This window comes from Periplaneta americana, chromosome 8 (assembly GCF_040183065.1).
Source record: "Periplaneta americana isolate PAMFEO1 chromosome 8, P.americana_PAMFEO1_priV1, whole genome shotgun sequence".
NCBI lineage: Eukaryota > Metazoa > Arthropoda > Insecta > Blattodea > Blattidae > Periplaneta > Periplaneta americana.
The window spans coordinates 18,711,822-18,737,500 of NC_091124.1; the positions used below are offsets into that span (position 1 = coordinate 18,711,822).

Below are 25,679 nucleotides of genomic sequence, written 5' to 3' on the forward strand. Positions count from 1 at the left end.
TAACTATATTTATTCGAAGTATTAGGCCTATTATATTTATTGTTACCATATAGGTGTCACTATATGAAAAAAAAAAAGATATAATCGTATGTGTTTATCACTAAAATAAGTGTTCATATAGTAAAAGATAGTAACGACATTGTTTTATTCGAAAGGTAATTATGGTACAATTAGGTTGCATATTAGCATATAATGTTTGCAAAGAGTACAGTAACAGTCTAATAAGAAGATACATTATGTATTATAGCCTATATTTTGTAAAAATAATATTACGAGCTGATGCAATATTTCAAGGTTACTTTTCAAAATCTGGAAACTTACAGAATATCTACAAATCTCTATTAAGTTAATAATGTGAGGTTATGTTAAATAAAATAACGGAATAATACATTTTATCATATTTACACAACTATATTACAATTGTTAGGCGTGAATACATATTAATAAAGCTTTTATTTTGGTTGCTAATTATTCAAAGTAAGTTCTCATTTTTATCCGACTGATTTACATATATACATAATTCCCAAACAGAAAAATGAAGCCATACAAAATACACTCTGCCATGACTGTGCTTCTGTCTTTCTGGTAACACTGGCTTCTTTCTCACAATAGTTATGGGACTTCCACACAAGAAATCAGGCTGGTGGAAGCTTACCTTTCTCTTGGTCAAGCGGGGGCAACATAGAAGTGTCGCGACACACTTTGAAGTAGATCTCCTGTTGTGAGCCGTTTGGCAGGGCTCCTGGAGGTATTATTATAGCCACGCCTGTGTCTGGGCTGCTCAGGGTCCCCCCCTCGTGGGTAAACACCCCCCTGGCCGTGGCCACCACCTCCTCACCGTCACCCCCCTCATCAAGTTCTCCTTCACCCCTATGGTCATGTGAAAACACCAGGTTAGTTCACCACACACCCACACCTACACCACAAGCAGTCCAGTCCCCCAGGGTCCCACCACCTCTGTGACAATGCCAACCCGCACACTTTGCAAGCACATGGAAGTACCAACCAAATATATATATATATATATATATATATATATATATATATATATATATATATATATATATATACAGAGTTGTGATCAGAGCTAATGACTAGACCTAGAAATTTTAGGCACGAAAATATTCACTTTTAGGCACCTAAAAAGGCTTCGAAAGTATTAAATCAAGTTCTGAAAAATAACAATAAAACCCAAAGTAAACTAGTAAATTAAATTATACAATTTTAATTTTTAAGACATTAAAAATATTTTTAGACAGCCATTCCTAAAAGCAGATTTTTTAACACTAGGCAAGTATATTAAAAAGCTAACTATTATATGGTAGCATGCAAAAAGTACTTGCATACTTCCACTCGGTATGAGTTTTGGAATAATATTCTGGGGAAATTCCACAGATAGTAACAATATATTTCTATTACAAAAAAGAGTAATTAGAATAATAGTAGGCGCCAAATCTAGGGAATCGTGTAGGACTATTTTAAAAAAACTACAAATAATGTCCATGGCTTGTCAGTATATTTTTTCATTAATAATCTACCTCGTATGTAATCGTGAAAACTTTGTAACTAATTCAACAGTTCATAGCATAAATACACGTCAAAAAAAATGACTTTCATACTCCATCGGCAAGTCTATTGTGCTGTCAAAAAGGAGTGTGTTATATGGCAGTAAAAATTTTTAATAGCCTCCCTATCGATATTGTGACAGCGACGTGAGATTCGAACTCACGACCAGCGTCCCGCAAGAGAGAAAATCGCGCGGAGCACTTTGGAATGGCGCACGGCTGAGAGGGGAAAGGGCCAACGCGGCGAGAGAGTGGAGAGAGTTTGCGCGCGCATCTTCTGCTTGCCTAGAGAGGCCGAGAAATCCGTCGAAATGGAAGACTCGCGAATTCGAACTTTCGAGGCTACGTCGCTGTGGTTATAAATTACGGTCGCGAAGGAACGACAGCAGTTTTCAGTTATTCAGTCAGTGAGTAAGCCAGAGCAAGCAAGCCAGTCAAGCCAACCGGAGTTCGACTCGAGTGTGCGTCCGCATCTGCGTCAGCATCCGAAGGCCTGAGTTCGAGTGCAGTGGATCGCAGTTGGAGGGACCTGAGTTCGAGTGCAGTGGACCGCAGTTGGAGGGACCCGAGTTCGAGTACAGTGAACTGTCTCTGAAGGTCTGTGGTTCGAGATACTGTGGACTCGAGTGACTGAGATAGAAGAACTGTGAACTGAGAACTGAGAACTGATAGTTCTGATTTGTAAATAGTGCTTTGTAAATATTAGTTAAGATTAACAGTTCATTGTTGTTCGTACTAGTCCAAGTAAATTGTCATTGTCGTCAGTGGAGTGCTATAACGAATACTGTGTTGAGTGAAATTCCAATTGTTGACGAGAGCGTTTAAGGCGAATTGTAGAACGGAATTATTGTTGTGACGAATAAATTACATTGTTGTTACTAATAAAATTCACGATATAAAAAATGAAACTTAAAACATAAAATTATTTAGGGCCAAATTAAAGAAGTATCTAATTTCTCACGCCTTCTATTCTATAGGTGAATTCATGACATTCAATAACACTTCATGAAACTGATACTAAAACTTTGTGTTGTACTAGTAGACTATATTGTAAATCTCGTCTGTATATATTTCATCTAGACTGTGACTATAAATTAAGATTTTATAATAGTATTAAGTTTTTTGACTTGTTCCATATTCTAGCTGTAAGCATGTATGAATACCATGGAATGTTAATAAATACAATATAATACAATACAATACAATACTAGTGCGAGAAGTATTTTTAACACTGACTTACAAAATGCCTGCACCGAATGTCACTTGTTTCCCAACTACACAGCAATAATTGCAAATTATCAATAAAGTGATTGAAACAAAGCTAGGCATACTTTGGTTAAGAAATGAACAGAAATTAAATAAACTGCTTCAAAAATTAATTTATTGATAACTACATGAAACAATTAAGAATTAATAGACTTTCTCTTGCACAAAAACTTAACTAAAAGATCTTGAATTTGAGATACAGGGCATCAAACATTTTAGATGTGATAGAAAAACATTGCACAGAACGACACTGAAATGTTTCTAGAAGATGCTGTGTTTGCTGGAGGGAGATGTGTAATTAAAGTTTCAATATAAAATGGAAACGGTAAAATGACTAAAAGTATGTTAAGTTGTAATTCTAGAGAACACCTCCATTATAAAAAAACTTAGGTGGCACCTGGATTTGAACTGAGGACCTCTCTGTTTGCAGTCCAATGATCTGCGATAAAGTTTGGCTATTAGAATGACGAGGAATATAGTAGTGAGAACTTGGGGAAAATAGTGTCTTTATACCGACAAGGATGAATGACTGTCCTAAGAACAGTGATTTTATTTTGGTTGTAGGATTTCCTCCACTCGCTCTGTGGCCTCGTTTCTCAAACATCCATACTCATAAAATAAGATTTCATTTTTTAACACTTGTATCTTAAATAACTACCTAGATATTAGAGTATTTCCATAATCATTTCCATGCATCATTTCATTTCACTCATTAATCTAGGTTTTCATTATTAGCAGTATAGTAAATTATGATTTATCTACAACTTATTTTCTATAACTGATTAGGTAGTTCATGCCTCATCAAGAAGTCACTATTCCCATACCATAAATGGGGAAAAATTGGATTTCAGAAATTAATACAAAAACATTTTCGAAGAAATGCAACTCCGCATGTTTAAGGCACTTGTGAGTTTTTACTCAAAGGAAGCAGAGGTGCAAACATAGAGTCTACAAACCTCTTAAGGTCGCAAATACATCGAAGAAAGCTTCGATGGTTATATTTATGACTACTGTGTGTGTGTGAGGGTCTGGCAAAAAGGTCTGACGTTTTTTGAAATGAGACATGGCAACACAGTTATATTTTGATGTAAGTTGGTTTTTATTCTTTTATCGCAAAGTGGCATTATTGCCATTTACTGGTGCAAAAGAACAAAATTAGGTTTTGGAAATTACACCCTCCAAAAGACGTCCATTTTTTCTAATGCACTCCTGCTTCTGAAGTCAGTTGCTGTCTTGTGTTTATAGTGTGAAGAGGTTTGGGGTAAGAATCATGGTTACACCACTGAGTAGAGTGTTTATTGTCGAAACTTATCTGTTAAAGAAGAAGTCTTACGATAGGTATTTATGAAAATTTCGTGTATGTTTTCCTGATGCTGTGAGGCCATCGATTTTTATTGTGGGAGAATTTAAAACAAAAAGTGCATAGAAGAAATCCTAGAACACACACACACACACACACACACACACAGATATATATATATATATATATATATATATATATCCAATGCCACCAGGTTGTCTTTCGACATTTCTGGTCTTCTCTCCTGGCTGTGGCTTAATTGTAACCCACTTCTGAGGTTGGGGCACCTGGAAGGCGGAGTTACATTACCCCGATGATGTGATAGGATGATTATGATAATGTGGTGCCAGGAGAGGTCTTAAATCTAAACTTAACCTAAATTCCAGACCATGGACGAACACAGGAATAATCCCCTTTAAGGAAAAATTCCTGTGCTCTAACCGGGAATCGAACCTGGGACCTCATGAACTATAGCCAGAAGCTCTGACCACTAGACCATGAGGCTGGTCATCCTAGAACACGAGGACTGGAGAACGAAATCCAGAGAGTGATAAATGAAATTACGCAAGAAGAGTTGCAATGAGTCACAAAACTTTCTTTGGAAATGCCAGGAGTGCTTGGAACAAACGGATATAACTTTCAACAGTTCCTATAACATGCAGATAGGACTGAGAAAGAGAATTCATCTTTTAATTCATCTTCAACTTGCTTATTTGGGTCTTATGTTGCCGAGAAAATTTAATTTAACTTATTTTCAATTTTTAAATTTATCTTGAACCTGCTTATTTCTGTTTTATGTTGCCGAGAAAATTTAATTTAATTTATCTTCAATTCTTTAACTTATGTTGCCGCAATCCTTCCGTGGGATTACTGAAATGAATGTGGGTGATGCACCTTCCAGAGCCCAGTAACAGCAATATCAGCAAAGCGCTAAAATGCCATAAAGTCTTGTTTGGTTATACTGTTAATCAAGTTGTGTATTTTTTAAACTAATGGTGGGTACTTAATTGAAGTGTTTCCCTCTAGGGGCAACACACCAAAGGAGTAAATGATGTTCAAAATTATTATTATTATTATTATTATTATTATTATTATTATTATTATTATTATTATTATTATTATTATTATTGTTATTGTTGTTGTTGTTTTTAGTTGGAAGAATGATAATACCCGCGAAAAAACCTGCTCCAAGCACAATCCATCATCAATGGCACTTGGATCTGTAGGCATTTGGCTATATTGATGCACTGTATGAAAGTATATGGTATTATAATTTTTGTTATATCATATTCAAAATGTATCCAAGATAAACCAAACACCAATAATCATAGAGAGACAAGAAAAAATATTTAATTACGAACACAATTCTATAATTTTGGAAATAAATAATACACTGTCAGCCAACAGAATAGGAGATTTTTAGTTGGAACAGATAATTTACAACAAATGGCCTGAGATTAACTAAAAGTTCGAAACAGAAAAAAAAAAAATGAGAGTTCAAAATATTGTAAGAGTTTTGTGCAAGCCTTATAAAAAGAAATAAAAATTATAATACCTCTATATGTTACTAGTTGCAGGAAATGGGACCTAAAGTCGGATTTTAAATTTTTTTTTTTCTCTTTCAAAAAGAGGATGAAATACTGAGCATTTTAAAATAAATTCATGGTTCTAGGTGCTATAATTTTTAATATGTTACTTATTGAATATTGATATTATATTATGTACTTTTCGAGAAAAATGTAAATTAAAGTTTTCATTTGTTTTCTTAGCAACTAAAAGAAAGATTTAGGTATTTAAGAAGCACTGTGTAAAACTACGTCCTAGTTTAGTATGTAAAAAAAAGCCTACAGATAGCGCAAGATGTCAAAACATAGAAATGCAGCTTTTACACCACGAATTCGTTATTTTGTTCTCCTGGTAAAATTTCCTTTCACGACTTTAGGTCCCTTTTCGCCCAACGGGTAACATATATAGGCTAAAATTGCTTGAAATCAGACTCCATAACCAAATCCACACCTTATCACCAAAAGCACAAAAATACAAACAAAGCAAAAGCAGAGTACAGAAACAGAAGAACACAAGAGCTTATGAAGTACATTATATTATTTTATAATATAATTTTAAAAATGTTTACCTCGTTTGTTCAACAAGTCACTTGGACATACAGGGTTAGTTATCTAAATAGTACAGTACTACAGTAGGGTTGGTTATGTATTTCGGTTCGAATTCATTTACTTGATTCGAACTGCAACCTTTATACAAGATTCAGTGTTATTATTAACTTATTAAATATTTTAATATATAGAATTCACTGCTACCTTAAGTTCATAATGCTGTTATTAATTGTTTTAGAGTGAGTAACAAATACTACTCAACACTGCATACCACTGCATTTCTTTCTACTGATTGTGAATTTTTAATTAATATAATGTCCATAATGGCTACTATTTTAAAACCAGACTTCTTACTAATAACACTCAATAATGATGGAAGAACAATGATTGTAAGACAGGCATAAGTCTAATCAGAGAATATCTAAAATAAAACAAGTAGCATACATTTTGACAGTTATTCATGGGAAATAATTCATAGCAATTCATCAACATTTTAATTATATATAATTATCTGAACTAAAATACAGTAAACTTCACACTATTTGGGTTAAGTTTTTAGTTGATTATTTAACAACACTGTATCAACTACTATGTTATTTAGCATTGCTGGAATCGGTGATAGTGAGATGGTATTTGGCGAGATGAGGCCAGGACTCACCATGAGATTATCTGATACTCGCCTTACAGTTGAAGGAAACCTCGGGGGGGGGGGGAGGGGGAAACTATCAGATAATCAGCCCAAGTGGGTATCAAACTCACGACTGAGTACAGCACTGGATAAGCATGGGTTAGAGCTACCAGGCATCCTATGTAAGGATTAAATCCCCATGTTTATTGGAGAATCATTAATTCTTTAAAAACTGTTTAGACTACTGTTTTACGATTCCAAGGTCCCCAAATTTTTATGATCATTTTTGTAATCAAATTAAATATTTATTTTCAGAAACAGGTAACAACATTATTATGTACTGACATATTTTATACCTGTTTATGGAACTGAATAAAAATTGGAACAAAGATCATTTCCCGAACTATATATCTACAATTACAAACAAGAACATATATTTTTAACCAGTTCAAACCTACTCATCTAAAGTGCAAAATTTACTATTTATTGAATTCTTTAATCCAGCATACTGTGTGAATGTAATTCCATGAGAGTTCACTACATCCTGACAAAATGTTGTCAGACATCCCAGAATTATTATTTTAAAGTACATATTCTATCCAATGGGATTGTGTACCAGTATGTATTTTTCTGTATGTAATTTGATCCTGGCTGAGTGGAAGAGAAGGCCTGACGGCCTTAACTCTGCCAGGGAAAATAAAACTATTATTATTAAACTATTATTATTATTATTATTATTATTATTATTACGGTATTATTATTATTATTATTACTACAGTATTATTATTATTGTTATTATTATTGTTATTATTATTATTATTATTATTATTGTTATTATTATTATTATTATTATTATTATTATTATTATTATTATTATTATTATTATCTAATGAAGGATAGTATAATGATAACACTGATATAAGCATCTTCCAAAATGAATAATATGGTAAAACAGTGAATCACTTTGCCAATTTAAATACTTCCAATGGTGCACAATATGGAGGTGGGTCTACAATACACCAAGAAGATAATGATGACGATGATGATGAAAAAAAACACAACGCAAAAATTTCTGCAAAGAATAATTCTTCCCTGTCCACTACAAGGTTCATTTGGACTAGTAAATTTTAAGTACCCAGAGTCTCTAGCATAAAAATCCTATCCATTTTGAATCTTGCGTACACTACTTTTAACACTTGTATATACGTAATTGATTAACTAGCGGACTTACTCGTGTTAATTATGTAAGTCTGTGCAGCTTACAGCTGTTTTGGTGCTTCATCACACCATCCTCAGAGTCTAGGCTGCACAGACTTACATAATTAACACGAGTAAGTCCGCTAGTTAATCAATTACGAAAAATCCTATACTAAGACTATTCAGCTAAAATGGTGAGTTATTCAATAAGAATGTAGATACATAATTTTGTTTCAACATAAGATTATGCATTCTCATAAAAATTACTTCTCTAATATAATAAAGGTAATTAATAAAATCATTAAACTATTTTAATTGTTAGTCTTAAAAGCATACATAACACTAATTTTAAAAATTGTGTGAATTTAGTTTATTATTGAAAATCTGAGAGAAACTTTTTTAATTTAAAGAAATGAAACCCCAAACTTACAAAAGTAGGGTTATATTGCAACCTCCTTCCATCTTGGTGTGATTGGCATTAGAATTTCATACTTTAAGAGTACAGAGAAAAAACAATCAGAGTCACAATTCTCATAAGGGTGATGACATCATCTAATTCAGTATATTACTGCAAAATTTATGTGTTTTTCTTATAAAAACTGATAAAGGAGAATTATCACCAAGGATATAGACATCCTTTTCTACTTTTTCATTAGGAACAGCAATAAATTTTGCAGTAATATACTGAATTAGAAGATGACATCACCCTTAAGAGAATTGTGACTTTGATAGTTTTTCTCTATACCTTTGATTAGATTACGCCCCTTTGATTTCATTACCTGGTTGGGTTTTTCCGAGGTTTTCCCCAAAACCAAAAGGCAAATGCCAGGTAATATTTTGGCGAATCCTCGGACCTCACTTCATCTCACTATATCTCGTCAAAATATTGTAAAAAATTGCACAAAATTGTAAAAATTGTAGAAAAATGACTAAATTGTAAAACTATAAAAATTTGTAAAAATTGTAATTGTAATATTGTAAAATTTTGACTTGTTCCACATCTTAAAGCTCCATTGCTCATGTAAGATCTATGGAATAAAATAAATGAATGAATGAATGAATGAATGAATGAATGAATGAATGAATGAATGAATGAATGAATGAATGAATGAATGAATGAATGAATGAATGAATGAATGTACCCTTCACTTAGCAAAATGCTGAAAATAGCGACCAGTGCCAGATTAAACTGTATTGGAAATTTTATTTGCCTTTTGGAATAAGGACATATGTAAACTTTGTGTGGACAGCAGCCCACCAAAAATCTACTGCTTGCACCACCCCTGAGTACAATGTAGATGTTAATTATTCATCTCTATGTTTTCAGGGAAGCTATCACATCCATTGCTTTTAAGTGAATAAGCAGAGAGGCTTGAAAATATCACAATAACGGTAAATACGATAAAAATAAGAAGTGTGCTCTTTGCTCCTTTTGTCAGTTTTCTTTACATTCCATCACAATTGCAACACTTTGAAACCAGTTTCATTATTGTAAATTAATTCTATACATAGATATTAAAAAGGTAAAGGCATCCCCGTAACATGCCATGAAGGCACTTGGGGGGCATGGACGTAGAGCCCCATGCTTTCCATGACCTCGGCACTAGAATGAGATGGTGTGGTCGGCACCACGCTCTGACCGCCCGCCTTTTACCCCCAGGAAAGACCCGGTACTCAATTTTATAGGAGGCTGAGTGAACCTCGGGGCCGTTCTGAAAGTTTGGCAACGAGAAAAAATCCTGTCACCACCTGGGATCGAACCCCGGACCTTCCAGTCCGTAGCCAGCTGCTCTACCAACTGAGCTACCCGGCCGCCCCTATAGATATTACCGTGATAAATTGCATTTTCATCGAAATATGAGTGATTTTGAAGAATCTGTAATCTTTTTTTAAATTTCAATTTTGAATGTATTTTTCAGATCTTGTTTTGTTCTTAGAACATGGTCGGGAACTTCGTTTTTGTGGCCTGTCATGAACCACACATTTGCAATATTGATTTTTGTTTTCTTCTGCTACACAGCATGTCGACCAGGGAGTATAACTCTCAAATTCTCTGACATGGATATGGATATGAATATTGTTTCCTGTCATGGGTGAAGGAAGGCACCAGCTGTTTGTAATATTTCGATTGCTGATTTTTAAATTGTTTTTTTTTTTTTATTTATTTACCAGAGCTTCTTCAAATTAGAGGCTGCCATTAGACAAAGCATACAAAACAAAAAAAGAACAAATAGATGATGAAAGATAACAGAGTAAAAAAAAAAAAGACAAACAAGTAAACAAACAATGGCAGTTCACAGAATAAGAAAAGTTACGAACAAGTAAAGAAGCAATGAAAGCTAATAAGAAAAAGAAAAATGTCAGCTGCTGCAGAATTTAAGGGAAACTTGACGACTAAAATGATCAGAAATTACTTTTTCACTTTTAATTTAATTAAATTTGCCGCCTTTTTATGAATCAGAATATATATTTCATTACAGTTATTAATTAGGCCTTTTAAATGGCATGTTAGACTACAGAGTACCAATAATAAAATTTACCTTTATCGCTGTTTTTCTCCAAATGACGTTTTGGAAACTTCAATGTACCCTTTCTCAGAAACTGTAAGTCCAATTTGATTCAAATTTTGCACAGATGTTTATTATACTGTATTATACAAAGTAACGAACAATCATATTGCTAAGTCTTAAAAACTCATTCATACCGAATGTTAAATATTCTGAAAACGTTTTATTTTTCGAATGAAAATGTTGAATATAACAAATAATATTTTATTTATTATTGTAATAAAGATAGGAGATTCTCTGTTCCCCAGATTGTAATCTATGGTTCCTAACACCTGTGAAAAAATATTCACACTTCTGCCTCTGTTAGTTTTTGGGAAAAGTTGCATCAAAAATCAATATTTTGAGTTAACGGAAACAAAAAAAGTAAAACTCATCAATACAGCTAACTATTCATCCAATTAGAAAGAAATTCATGTGGCATATGCAAGACACACATATCCAGATTTTTGGGAAATTTGATCATTATTGGTGGAATAGTTTAAAGAATAAAAGAATTTAAATGGAAACCTGTCAGTTTTGGTCACTATAGTCTTAAACACAAATAGACATTCAGTCTTAAACCATTATAACAAAATGGTTCGTCCTCACTTTCTTTCAACCCCCCCCCCCCATGGTTTTTGTTACCTGAAAAAGACTAACACTGATCATATATGTCCATTGCCATTTATGTACTATATGAAGAGTTCGAGGGAAAACGATGAATGTCACATTTCTGTTAAGGATTAGATAATGATCTAATTGAGTCTATAACTGCAAGATGTAGTGCTGTTTCTATAGAAAATAAAGAAAAGGATTACTGTATTCGTGGTGATAATTCTCCTTTTTACCAGTGGCGTATACTGGTTAAAGGGTTTGGGCTACCGCTGACCCTATTATTACACAAGCTATATCTAACAATTACTTTAATTTTAATTACTATGGTAAAACTAATAATACAAAATTATTACATTATGTTATATTATAAACTTTTTCCTTTTGTAATTTCCTTGGGCTACCGCTGGTAGCCCGCAAAATACGCCCCTGCTTTTTACCATTTTTCATAAGAACAACATTACATTTCGCAGTCATACATTGAATTAGATAATGACATCAACCTTAAGAAAACTGTGACATTCATGGTTTTTCCCGCGAACTCTTCATATCTTACTTTCATTTACTGCTCTCAAATACGTAAAAATAGCAAAATAGATTAAAATTAATAAATGCTATTTATCCAAATAATTAATGCTATAAAATGCTATTCTTAAAACATTTTTCCTATAAATACGAACTATTAATGCTATAATTTCACACTTCTAATTATAACTCATTTACACACAGATATGGATAACATGTCAACAACAATTGCAACACTCTTGATCAAGCTGAGCATTTCACTCACCGTAAATTGTTATCGAGGTAGTGGTGTAAGGCAGTGCTTGGTTTCTTGTACAGCTCGAAGGCTGAGCCCCTCTGCTCTCTATTGGCCAGGTCCAGCAAACCGCTGGGCTCCCGAGCGTGGTGGTGACCTCCACCACTGCTACTGTGGTGGTAATCACTGCTACCGTTACCACTTCGATTGGGAGCTGGAATGTTGTAATAGTACTGTCCACGGTGCAGGGCTGTCCCGGGGTTGTAGCTGCGGTCCAGACTGCTGCCGTGCCCTGAGTCGAAACCTCCACTTGTGTCTTCTCCTGTTACACATAGCAAAATACAGCAACTTGTAAATATAAACTTTTTCAATGATACAGGATAGAACAGGCAATAACCTTGGACCTCTTAACTAACGGTGACAATACAGAAATTGTTAATAGTTTTAAATATTCCATGTTGAATCTTTCGTACACTACTTTTAACACTTGAATATAAATAATTGATTAAATGGCGATCTTACTCGTGTTAATTATGTAAACATGTGCGGCTTACAGCTGTTTCGGTGCTACTTGACACCATCCTCAGAGCCTACTAGATCTCGGCGCTATCTCAACTTCGCTGCCTGTTGTGTGGGTGCGTTCGTGTGATGAAGAGTTGTGTCAAATAGTGTGTGTGTTCTGAAATTGATCTGTGTGTTGAGAATTTGATTAGGGTGTATTTTAGTGTGTCTATATATTTCATATTGTTCTACTGTGTTGAGTTTTTGGTTTTTGGGTTGTATGTGTAGAATTTCCATGTCCCTTTTATGTTATTGTATGTGTGGTTAGCATTAGTCATGTGTTCGGCATATGTAGATGTATTGTGTCCTCTGGTTATTGCTTTAATGTGTTCTTTGTATCGAGTTTGGAATGATCTGCCAGTCTGTCCAATGCAGAAACTGTCGCAACTATTGCGTGTGAGTTTGTATACGCCTGTGTGGTTGTATTTATTTGTTTGTGTTGTTTGTGTGCTGAGATGTCTTTGTAGTGTGTTTTCTGTTCTGTATGCTATGTTGTATTTCTGTTTTCTGAATGAGGATGCGATCTTGTGTGTGTTTTTGTTTTCGTATGTTAGTGTGATGTATTTCTTGTGTTCTTGTGTTTGTGTTGTGTTTTGTGTGTTTTTGTGTTTGTTGAGTTTTTATTTTGTCTTCCTTATGATGTTGTCCATTATGTTTGGGTTGCACCATTTTCTTGTGCTATGTATTTGATTGTGTTCACTTCTTCATTGTAGTATTGTTGGCTCATGGGTATGTTGAGTAATCTGTGTACCATTGTCCTGAATGCAGCATGTTTGTGTTGTGTGGGGTGATTAGATGTGTTGTGTATGTGTGTAGTGGTGGTGGTTGGTTTTCTGTATATTTTGAAGGTGTGTTTGTTGTCAACTTTTGTTATGGTGATGTCTAGGAAATTTATGGAATTATTGTTTTCAAGTTCCAGTGTGTATTGAAGTTTTGGGTGTATTTTGTTTATGTATTGGTGTAGTTTGAGTATTTGTCGTTTGTTTCCTTTGTATAGTATGAGTATGTCGTCTACGTATCTGTGCCAGTATATTATGTTGTCTGCATATTTGTTGTGTTCATTGTTAAATAATTATGAACTTTAATTAATGATTTATTTAGTAGGTTATTTTACAATGCTTTATCATCAGCTTAGATTATTTAGCATCTGAATGTGATGAAGGTTATAATGCCGGTGAAATATGTCTGGGGTCCAACACCGATAGTTACCCAGCATTTGCTCATACTGGGTTGAGGGAAAACCCCGGAAAAAACCTCAACCAGGTAACTCGTCCCAACTGGGAATAGAACCCAGGCCACCTGATTTCGCGGCCAGATGCGCTAACCATTACTCCATGGGTGTGGACTTAATTAATGATACCAATGACAAAACAGAAGAAATAAAAGTTATAATACTGATAATTAGAGCCAGGATGTTTAGGGATTTATAAAGGTTAAAATAGGCAGGCAAAAAAGGCAATAAAAACGTAAAAAAAAGGCACAATAATCTTTGAAAAAAGCATTATAAATTTTACATTACGTACTCTGAGATGCTGAAAACAGATACTTTCGTGTAATGGTCTTACTAATAAAAACTCTATATACACACGTATAACTGTCTTATACTTATACAATGAATAGCTCGTTTATACGTCGTGTGTAAATTCCTTACTAATAATCAATACATACGTCGTGTATAACAGTACAACTGTTACACAGCTACGTCATAGTTTCGTCATTACTTCGTTACGAAAGGTAATAGAATATCTGAGGTTCTCTATTGCATCCGGTAGAGCGCTCTAGTGTTGCATGTTAAGTATCGATAGTACAACTGGCTCTAATCGATTACCACACTACATTTTGGTCAGAGAGTACAAGCTACAGCAATATTATTCTAATAATTCTATGATCTTTGGTTTGTTCTTCTTTGGTTACAAGGCATCCATCATCATAAAATGACAGTCGATACGAACAGCTGCTAGAGGGGCGGCCATTTTTTCCCTATATACAACGCTTAAACAAGGGGTTTCGTGTATATAACTACTGCAAAGCAATTCCCATTGTATAGTTACAGCCTGTTTATACGTCCATAGCTTATTCACGGTTTATTAGTAACGTTTTCTGTCTCAACTCTGCATAAGTGTCGTATAAAAACTATACACGGTTTAATAGTAAGACTATAAATCTTTAAATTTGCTTTTGTAGCACCACAATACAGTTGAATTTGGTTACAGCGTCATTGAAAGGACTAAAGAAATTATGTCACAATAAACAAGTGTCACTATGAAAAATAAAAAAACTACAGTAAATAAAATTTAAAAAACGAAATACATTCACAACATTACGTGCTCTATACATCACTCTAATTTAATTTGTAGTTTTATATAGGTCTGTAGTACAACACCTTTTTAAAATATTGTACACCATTCTTGTTTGTTTTTTTTTTTTTTTAATTTAAACTACTACGCTATATTGTAGAATACAGTGAAATATGGAGTAAAATACTATAACATACATTACATAAAATACATAATATAGCACTCAAAATTAAAAACTTGGGTTGAAGAAATCTGTACTTTGTTCTGCTTTTATTTTGAAAAATATTCGAGCTGTAAATCATTCTCAATCCTTCTTTAACCAAACCAAATTCTTGGTACACATCAGCTTTCTTTTTTTACCACTCTCGATTTCTTTTATAACATTAATTTCATCTTCCACATTTAAAACTTTTATTTTCTTTGCTCCTTGCTCTATTGTAATGTCTGTAACACCTGTTTGCAAACTGAATGTGTGAAATTACAGTCTGGACTGAATGAATGGATTAGAATGTGGTTCACAACTTGGCCTGCTATTGTTTGTGAAGGGTTACTAGCATGACAAAAGACCCCACACTCCACTCTCTTTTGTTAGAATTCCAGTTATTGGGGAATGTAAAAAAATGCTTTTGTCACAATAACTAAACGTGGTAATGATATTACTGGATACCTGCGAATTCCTCTCAATGACAGTCTCTGTATAATGTACGCAGAACATGAATTTTTAAATAATTTACACTGTTGGAAAAAGTGTCATAATTAGGGCTAAGATTTTGATGACCCATAAATCATAAAAAAATGTCCTAAAAACAATGCATTTATAACCTAAAAATCTTTAAAAAATGCCCTAAAAATTGATCTTACATTCTAAAATTGGCTTAGTAGGAAAAGGAGTCCGTATAGGTCAGTTTCTATCTGATGCTTTTCCAATTCACTGCGGGCTAAAGCAGGGAGATGCACTATCACCTTTACTTTTTAACTTCGCGCTAGAATATGCCATTAGGAAAGTTCAGGATAACAGGCAGGGTTTGGAATTGAACGGGTTACATCAGCTTCTTGTCTATGCGGATGACGTGAATATGTTAGGAGAAAATACACAAACGATTAGGGAAAACACGGAAATTTTACTTGAAGCAAGTAGAGCGATCGGTTTGGAAGTAAATGCCGAAAAGACAAAGTATATGATTATGTCTCGTGACCAGAATATTGTACGAAATGGAAATATAAAAATTGGAGATTTATCCTTCGAAGAGGTGGAAAAATTCAAATATCTTGGAGCAACAGTAACAAATATAAATGACACTCGGGAGGAAATTAAACGCAGAATAAATATGGGAAATGCGTGTTATTATTCCGTTGAAAAGCTCTTATCATCCAGTCTGCTGTCCAAAAATCTGAAAGTTAGAATTTATAAAACAGTTATATTACCGGTTGTTCTGTATGGTTGTGAAACTTGGACTCTCACTCTGAGAGAGGAATATAGGTTCAGGGTGTTTGAGAATAAGGTGCTTAGGAAAATATTTGGGGCTAAGCGGGATGAAGTTACAGGAGAATGGAGAAAGTTACACAACACAGAACTGCACGCATTGTATTCTTCACCTGACATAATTAGGAACATTAAATCCAGACGTTTGAGATGGGCAGGGCATGTAGCACGTATGGGCGAATCCAGAAATGCATATAGAGTGTTAGTTGGGAGACCGGAGGGAAAAAGACCTTTAGGGAGGCCGAGACGTAGATGGGAGGATAATATTAAAATGGATTTGAGGGAGGTGGGGTATGATGATAGAGACTGGATTAATCTTGCACAGGATAGGGACCGCTGGCGGGCTTATGTGAGGGCGGCAATGAACCTTCGGGTTCCTTAAAAGCCATTTGTAAGTAAGTAAGTAAGGAAAAGGAGTTTTGTACTACTTAATATTTAGACTAGTAATTAAATTAAATTCTAGTACCAACATTTAAGTTTATTTAATTTTACATAATTTTTTCTAAGTGGTACACTTTAATTAATTATTTAACCTGATATAGTTTCCATGTAGCCCATCACAAGACCACTCTTATACGGAATTAGCAAGTATAGAGAAGTCTATATTGAAGGGATGGTTGGACTGATCCATTACATGGTGTACTACGTTAAAAGGGCAATATTTGTGTAGAAAGACGATTAAAATATTATACAAAATAATGGGTATTAGCCACCGGTGTAGCTCGGTCGGTTAAGGCGCTTGCCTGCCGATCCGAGTTGTGCTCAGGCGCGGGTTCGATTCCCACTTGGGCTGATTATCTGGTTGGGTTTTATCAGAGGTTTTTTCCAACCTTAAGGCAAATGTCAGGTAATCTATGGCGAATCCTCGACCTCATCTCGCAAAATATATTACTATCACCAACTCCATCGACGCTAAATAACCTCGTAGTTGGTACAGCGTCGTTAAATAACCAAGTAAAAAATAAAGGGTATTAATGGACAAAATATGTAGACAAAATATCAAAGGAAATAAACATTATTTTATATTAATAATGGGGATTTGTGGCCAAAATTAAATGAAAATGCCTCAAAAGTGTCCGAATAACACAAAAGATGCTCCTATGAGTTGAAACAGGCAAAAAATGCCCTAACAAATATGTCTTAAAACACTCAGTTTATCACATAACATATAAATACTAAAGCGGCTATGTTTCTACCTTACTAGAAAAAAGATGCAATTTCATCAAAACCCTAGCCCTAGTCATAATAAACAAATTTCTTATTAAAAATGTGTTGTTACAAAAATAATAAATCACTTAAGATAAAAACCATAGTACTTCTTAACGACTGTTGCTGTACCAGAGATGTTGCACTAACCATGTTCATTACAACCAAGTTCAACTGTACTTTCTCTTTATAGTTTGTACATTGAAAAATTGAAATAGAACTCGAGGAAAGATTAACTTACCGCCATTGTGCTGAGGCATATATCCTGCAGCATCCAGTCCTCCAGCAACAGAATATGACTTGGCATGTTGATATGTTGGCACTCCTGTTGTTTGCTGCTTTAAGATGGCCGCTACAGTCGAGTCATTGTCTCCACAAGGCTGAGATGAGGGCCCGCCTCCATAGCCCCAACTACCACCTCCGCTACCCCCTTCTGGGGCTAGAGGTGGCCGGTAATTTTTAGGTTTTGGTGGGGGTACAGGTTTGTAAGGAGCGCCTGTCTTGGGAGGAGGCAAGGGTTTGTAATCGCCTGGCCTGCAAACAAACAAGCCCACAAAGCTACAGCAGCTACGCTACAGCAGGTCTAACGCCACATTGACAAGCCCAACTCTAAAACATGTTCTACACAGCACACTATCACGTCTACATCTCGTGACACTGTATGTTACATACACTATAGCTTCAAGACATTTACCTATCAGGTTATGTCGTGAATATTTCTCCAAAGAGGATCAAAATGGTTAAAAATGGAAATAACTCAACAGAAGAGGGATATACAAAGCAATCTATGGTACCTAATGCTTTACAAGCTATTTCGATGGGCCAGTTCAAAAAGGAAACAACTCAAAACTCAAAATTTAAAGTTTTGAGTTGTTGTTGTTTTCTAATGCCAGGCGTTTGACAATAAAGTCATTTGACCTCTTGCACTCCAATATTTTTCAAAGATATTATCATGACCGGCCACTGAAGCACAGATTTTGAGGTGTTCCGAATCCATTTCTTGGTTTGAGTTGCACAATGGACAGTTAGGGGACTGATATATTCCAATTCTATGCAGGTGTTTGGCCAAACAATCATGGCCTGTTGCCAATCTAAATGCAGCTACAGACGGTTTTCGTGGTAAATCGGGAATTAACTGTGGATTATGATGCAGAGAGTTCCATTTCTTCCCTTGAGATTGTGTTATCAAATTTTGTTTGTTGAAGTCTAAGTACGTAGATTTAATAAATCTTTTCACAGAGTAATATGTAGATTTAGTAACAGGCCTGTAAGTAGCAGTGCTGCCCTTCTTTGCTAAAGCAGTTGCATTCTCATTTCCCAGGATTCCACAATGGGATGGTATCCATTGGAATACAATTCTTTTATTGAGTGATATTAATTGAGAGAGCATTTTAGTTATTTCTGCTGTTTGAGGTGAAGGTGTGTGTTTAGAGACTATTGATAGAATAGCTGCTTTGGAGTCTGACAATATAACTGCATTCTTAAATTTATTGATGTGGCATAGAAGATTCCTGAGTCTTTCACTTATTGCAACGATTTTTCCATCAAAACTTGTTGTTCCATATCCAAGAGATCTATAAAGCGAGAAGAGACAGCACGTAACACCTGCACTGGCACCTTGTTCTCTGGAGATCAAGGATCCGTTTTGAGTAAACTGCATTTTAGACAGCCATGATGCTGTGAAAAATCCAATTAACACAATCTAATTTGTTACTTACAGTATATATAAAACATCATTAACAGAATTTGGAGTAATTTCAGCAATCCGTTGATTTTTCACAGAAACATGAACTTTAAAATGTAGGTTTATCAAAACTCCAAATTTTGAGTTGTTTCCCTTTTAAACTGATCCATCGATTTTGGAAATGTTTGTTGCTTTTGTGAGTGTTCATGTAAATCATTCTTTACGTGATGATGATACAGATACAATACAATGTAATATCATATACTTTAAGTATATAATGATATAGTGTAGTGTGATGTTACATGGTGTGATACAATATGATGTGGTATTGTGAAGTGATGTTGTATGTCATCGTTAGCCACAGTGTGTCGTAATGTAATTATGTAACTTTATTTCATGAGGTCATCATGGAGTGAATTTAATCCTCAAGGCACAGATAAATGACGTAGGCCATGTCTGTTATTGTCTGTTATTGACATTTGGTTTTGTTGACAAATGAATGCCACCATGTATTAAAAATAAGAAATTAACGTCACCTATGTTAATACTACAACCAAACTTCAATCACATTTTTTAAAAACTTCTTAAGAGCGAAATGAATGTTACAACAGGTCATTACAAATTTATTCCCGAAACTTACTTCCACACAGGAGTTTTAGTTGGATAACAGTATCATTTTGATGTTGATATTCAGGAATGAATTTCTGGCCAATTGGCCACAATTCCAGCAATTTCCTTGACGAAACCTTCTCGGAACTGTTAATAGGTAAATTCAATATTTTGTTGTTCACATGACAAAATAATACAAGTTTTTAAAATAGGCATAATTAACAAAATTAGAGTGCTTCGTGCGAACAAATTTTTGAATCAGTAAAATCATTTGTCTGGTTAGGCACGGCAAACAAACCTATACATCGTAAAAGTAAAAACAAATGCTGGAATTCCCATTCAAAATTGAACAAAGAGCACAGTGTTTTATTGTACGGTGTGTGAGATATGATATGTGATGAATGATGTGGTGCAGTGTAATGTATGTGTTGTGTGTAACATGCTGTGATGTAACATGTAATGTAGTGTGGTGTGTAATATGTTATATCATGCGATTTGGTGTGATATTTGATGTGATACGTGTGGTGTGGTATAATATGTCATACAGAGGTATAGAGGTGCTCATCAGGTGGGTCATGGAGCATCCCTAACCTCTTCAGTTCAAAGAGGCTTTTGTGCATCCATCATAGAATGAGTTGCATGCCAATTGTGTTGCCCGGCTAAGCCGGTCCCACCATCAGCCATACTCTGCATTCCTCTCCAGCCTTCAAATCTGTATACCGTATCTTTGGTGGTGATGTGCTGAATCTCATAGATCTAATATATATGAGTCCCTGTCAGGTAAGAACGAACCTGGAGGGTTTCTGTGTCTCTCAAACAGAACTATGACTTGCCTAGAACCCACCACCAATGCTATCTACCAATCTTTTGGCAAACCGCGAGGAATATCTATTATGGCGGACAGTGGCTTCAACATCAAGCAAACATAGAAGATATCCTATTTTTTTAAGATGGAGATGATGATAAAAGGGAGAATTGTGGTGCAATGACGAGGAAGAAACATGAGACATTCAAGAAAAACTTTCACAACCTTGACTTTGTCCAACACAAATACAAATCTGTCATCACTGAGATCTGAACTTGGGTCCACCATCATCTTAAGTAAGCATCCTGCCAAAAGAGTTACCAAGGTAGGTAATATGACATTTAGTATAATATATAGTGTGGTGTGTATGAGGTTTGTGGTTTGCTGTTATATATGCTATACAGAGTAAACTGTAAGTAATGTCATTAATTTCAGGGGATTATTCTTTGAGATATTTCAAACAAAAAAGCTAAATATAATTTTGTTCGTTTTTGCCTACTTTTCGAGATAAAAACTGTTTTATGTAAAACATTTCATAGTGTTTTGGGAAAGCCATTGATTGAATTCCCAATATGCTAAGTCAATTTAAGAGAGCAGTGCATTATATCTAATAAATTATTGGAAGCATTTTAGTTTTGTCCTTTAAATATGCTGAAATTTGATCCAAACAAATGTAACATTGTAAAACTCCTTTGCAGAACGAAAAGTTACATTTGTTCGGGTCAAATTTCTGCACATTTAAAAGACAAAATAAAATCCTTTAAATCATTTATTATCATAATACACTGCTTTCTTAAACTGACTGGGCATATTGGCAATTAAATAAAAGACTTTCCCAAAACACACTATGAAATGTTTCACATAAAATGAAGATGATGTCAGCGAGATAAGTCTGCAGCCCAGTGAAAAAAAACCTCGACCGGGGTTTGAACCCAGGCCTGCTCATTTCATGGTCAGACATGCTAATCATTACTCCACAGCGGTGAATTTTATAATAAAATTATGACAATATACTTATTAAAACACAAAAGAGTGATAAATGCAGCATTTTCGGCATCAATTTTCAGTTTTTACAATTTATATAGATTACATGGCTGCATTCATTTGTTGACAAAATGGAGCAATGAAATGTGTCATCGAAAATATGACTTTAAAATATTCTAGTGTTAAGATTTTGCGAATATAACAAGTATTGCTGAAATTCGTTTTAAACTTGAATTTTTTTTTTTTTTTTTCATTATTATACAAATTCGCGTTATTTCTCGATTCAAAAGTGCATTTTGGGGTTATGGTAAGAAGTACAGGGTCCGTAAGAAAGAACGGATGGATTTCAAACTATCGTTATGCAGCGACGGGAGGGATAGAGTAAGGGGGACCATGACTGTTGGGTCAGTGAGAGAATGCAGTTTCAGTTGAGATATGGTGTTGGTCTGGTGTACAACGTGCTTTCATCGTAGAGACATTTTTGAAAAATGAAGAGTCTGTGATCGCCACTCACGACTCATTTCAACATCGGACGTCACGCTAGGATTCCAACTCTGAATACAATTTTGCAGTGGGTGTCTTCATTTCGTACCACAGGTTCAACATTAAAGAAGAAATCACCTGGACGAACACGGAGCGCGTGTACTCCTGCAAATGTGGAAACAGACAGTAGGTTGTCCGGCCACCTTAACGACCAGTCCACAAACATGCTATTGCACTGAGATTGTCTGAGGTTACGGTAAGATCTCGCGCCCTGCGAGTTCTTTCTTTAGGACCATTTGAAGGCGTAAGTAACCACATACACTGGACGAACTGAAGACGGCGATTCGTGAAGAAATCGCGGCAATCTCACCAACTATGACTGTGAAAGTGACGGCAAACTTCAGAAAATGCCTCGATGCCTGTATCGAAAGCCAAGGACATCATATGGATGATGTTGTATACCGTAAATAAACTGCATGTATTGGTGAATCTGTTGATAACAATAAATTTTTGATTTGATGAATCCTTACAATTTTCTTGCCCTGTGAAATCCATCCGTTCTTTCTGACGCATCCTATACAAAGAAATGGTAAAAAAAAATAGGCAAAATGAGAACAATTCGCATTATCGTATCTCGCAAATTTCACGGACCTCTAGTGATGTGCCGAGGTGTGATATACAATGTTTTGTGGTATGGTGTGATGCTTGAAACTCTTCACACATGAGCTAGCACTCTAAGAGAGATTACGAGAGAATGTTCTGTTTGATAAAGCTATCTCATTGTTTCTGTGTCTCATTTTACGTAGTTATTTTCGTTGCATTCTTTATTTTTTTTACTTTCAATTAATCTTTTTTTCTCTCTAATATTAAGTACTAATATTACATAGACAATAGAGTTGTACATTTTGGCAATCTTAGTATAAATTGTCGTTGGTACTAAAGATGTTGTTATGGGATGTATTTATGAAAAATTCCTTGAATGGGTGGAAATGCATAATTTCGTTAAAAAAAAAGATGAACATTTTTGTACAATTAAAAGTGCTGTGCTCAAATAAGTAAACAATGAAAGATTTGTTATTTTGGGAAAAAAAACGCAGAGATAGCAATCTGTTTATTTGTAACAACTAAACTACTACTGCTGATCAGTGGCCTGTTTCATAAAAGTTGCAAAGCTACAAGCAACAGGTTAATAGTGTAATGCAGTGGTCCTCAACCTATAGTACGTGTACCACTGGAGGTATATGAGCTACTGCTGGTGGTACTTAAACGAAGTGTGAAATAAAAATTTGAATTATCATAAAATATGGCAATTTATATAGCTGTTTTCAAACTTCAAACAATGAAAAAATAAGTAAAATGATTTCAATATGTGTGTTTAAATATAAAATGATTTCATTAATGTGTATTTTAATATTTCTAATTGTTGGCCAAATTCACCAAACCTCATTAACGTTATATCCAGTAAAACTGGACAAGATAACAAGTCGAACATTAGTACTACAAGATTATTAGCTTTTATGAAACAAGGCCCAGTGCTACTACTGTATATACAAGACTAGTTATGAAATGGAAACGAACAGCTTGAAATACATTATTGTAAGACATCACAGCCTCCAAATACTGTACTTTGATTTACATGTGTAAATATCTTTTAATACAATGAGATAAATTCTAATATTTATCTGAAAAGTTTTCTACTTAAAACTTTTATTTCTAATACAGAATATCGCATTGTTCATAATATTTCTCATGTGTTGTTTATATAAAATAGCATAAAACAATAAAAACAATAATAATAAATTACCCTATAGGAAATATTAGGTAAACAATGAATATTTGCTGTAAGTGATTACCAAAGTCTCCAACTAGTAGCCACTATTTAAGCACAAACATCATAATCATTGATGTAAAATTGGCAAGTAATTATAAAATTACATACAATACAATCACAATAGGGAATGTATCAAAATAAAACACTTCTATTCTAAGTACACTAACCAACCTAAATGTGCTCTTCCATTCTTTCTCTGTTTTACTGCCTTCTATTTTCAGGAAATTCAACTATAAACTACTTTATGAAAAGGATTTATGGACAGTTACTTAATAAACATGAATGATTTGGATTTAAAGAAATACACTGTATAGTAAACACTGCACTTTCAGTAGTATATGATGCAACATATAGTTGATAAAGACAAATATATATTGTGCACCAAAAACAAGCAGCCTTTCATCCTTTTAAAACCTAGAAAAGCATATTCTCCTAAGATTGAGTAAATAAATAATAATATTATGATAATGCGTGATAAAAATGTAATTTCTGTTCTATATTTATAGATTCTTTGGGGTTACATGATTTAAGTGCAATTACTTTTGCCATTGAATATAAACATGTGGTTAGATGTGAAACAAGAGCAATCAATACTATTGGGATCTATTTGAAGTGAACACAAAACACCTACAGTACATTTATAGGTACAATCCTTGATATGAAGCTAATAAAAAATATATGATGTGAAAACTACAATTTCAGTGCTGAATTTTAAATGAAGAAATGCACGAATACCTTATACCAATGCCATTAGCAATATGATCAATGACCACAATTATGATTTCCTTTGTACACAAAAATATGAAGTGCAAAATGTAGCTACATATCAAACAAACCACCAATATGGTGACTAGAATATAATTATATGTATATATTTAAGTTTAAATATATTCAAATTTCAATATACATTCCTGGCAATCTTTAACTCCAAGTCATTTAACGTAAAGAAAGGGAGCTGCTTCATGTATGTTTCAACAAAAGTAAATAAGGGGAATAATACGAAATTCATTTTACTTCCTCATCACAAATTGTATGTAGAAATAATTCTACTTCTAGTACGAATTACTGTAGCAGTTAGTTTCATGTTTTACGATCCTAACTAATCTTTTGTACAAGTTAGTGAAACTTTGCTTTTTTCTCTTTATATTATATGGAACTGTTTCATGTAATACAGTTTACATTGGTCAGCTAATAGTTTTAAATAAATTGGTTTAAAATGAAGTATCCAAGATACATCTTCCAAATTCCTTCCTGATATTAATTTCACAACTAGCTATCCCATAATATTTACCATCACTCCATATTCGTTTTTTTTTTTTTTTTACTAGAGAAGTATTTTCTATACAATGTTATGAACTACAGAATTTGCTTAGCATAATACCATAATAGTGTTCATGAAACCAATCACATGTATTATATTAGTCATTTAATAAAATTAATTACCAACATACTTAACTACCGGTACCGTACATTATGTAATAAAAAGAAAATTACCAAGCACAAAAAATAAATAAAGAAAGACCTCTTATTTTTGTTTTACTGTTCTTAATTCCATTTAATGAGAAAGCAAAAATTTAGTGATTTGTAACTTCATTTACTACATATATATAATTTTCTTTTTTTCTTTCTGTTCCTAACCTCACTTTCCATTCCTGTACTACTACTCGTTTTATGAAACAGACTGAACAAAAGCAGAACTTACAGGTGATTAAAAATAGATAATATGTCTTTGTTTCATTTTGCACCAT

The 25,679-nt window shown here is 34.1% G+C and overlaps 1 protein-coding gene across 8 annotated transcripts in view; it reads right to left on the bottom strand.

Annotated features, from left to right (window-relative positions):
* pyd (zonula occludens-like protein polychaetoid) overlaps positions 1-25,679 on the bottom strand; it is a 793,103-nt gene that overhangs the window by 10,900 nt on the left and 756,524 nt on the right. For 7 of the 8 annotated variants that reach the window (XM_069832498.1, XM_069832496.1, XM_069832497.1 and 4 more), the window contains 3 exons: positions 17,777-18,069; positions 12,019-12,310; positions 656-870 (listed from right to left, as the gene is read on the bottom strand). In XM_069832498.1, the coding sequence (XP_069688599.1) occupies positions 656-870; positions 12,019-12,310; positions 17,777-18,069 (800 nt within the window). The remainder of the gene's footprint in view (positions 1-655; positions 871-12,018; positions 12,311-17,776; positions 18,070-25,679) is intronic. The other variant, XM_069832504.1, reaches the window with a different exon arrangement.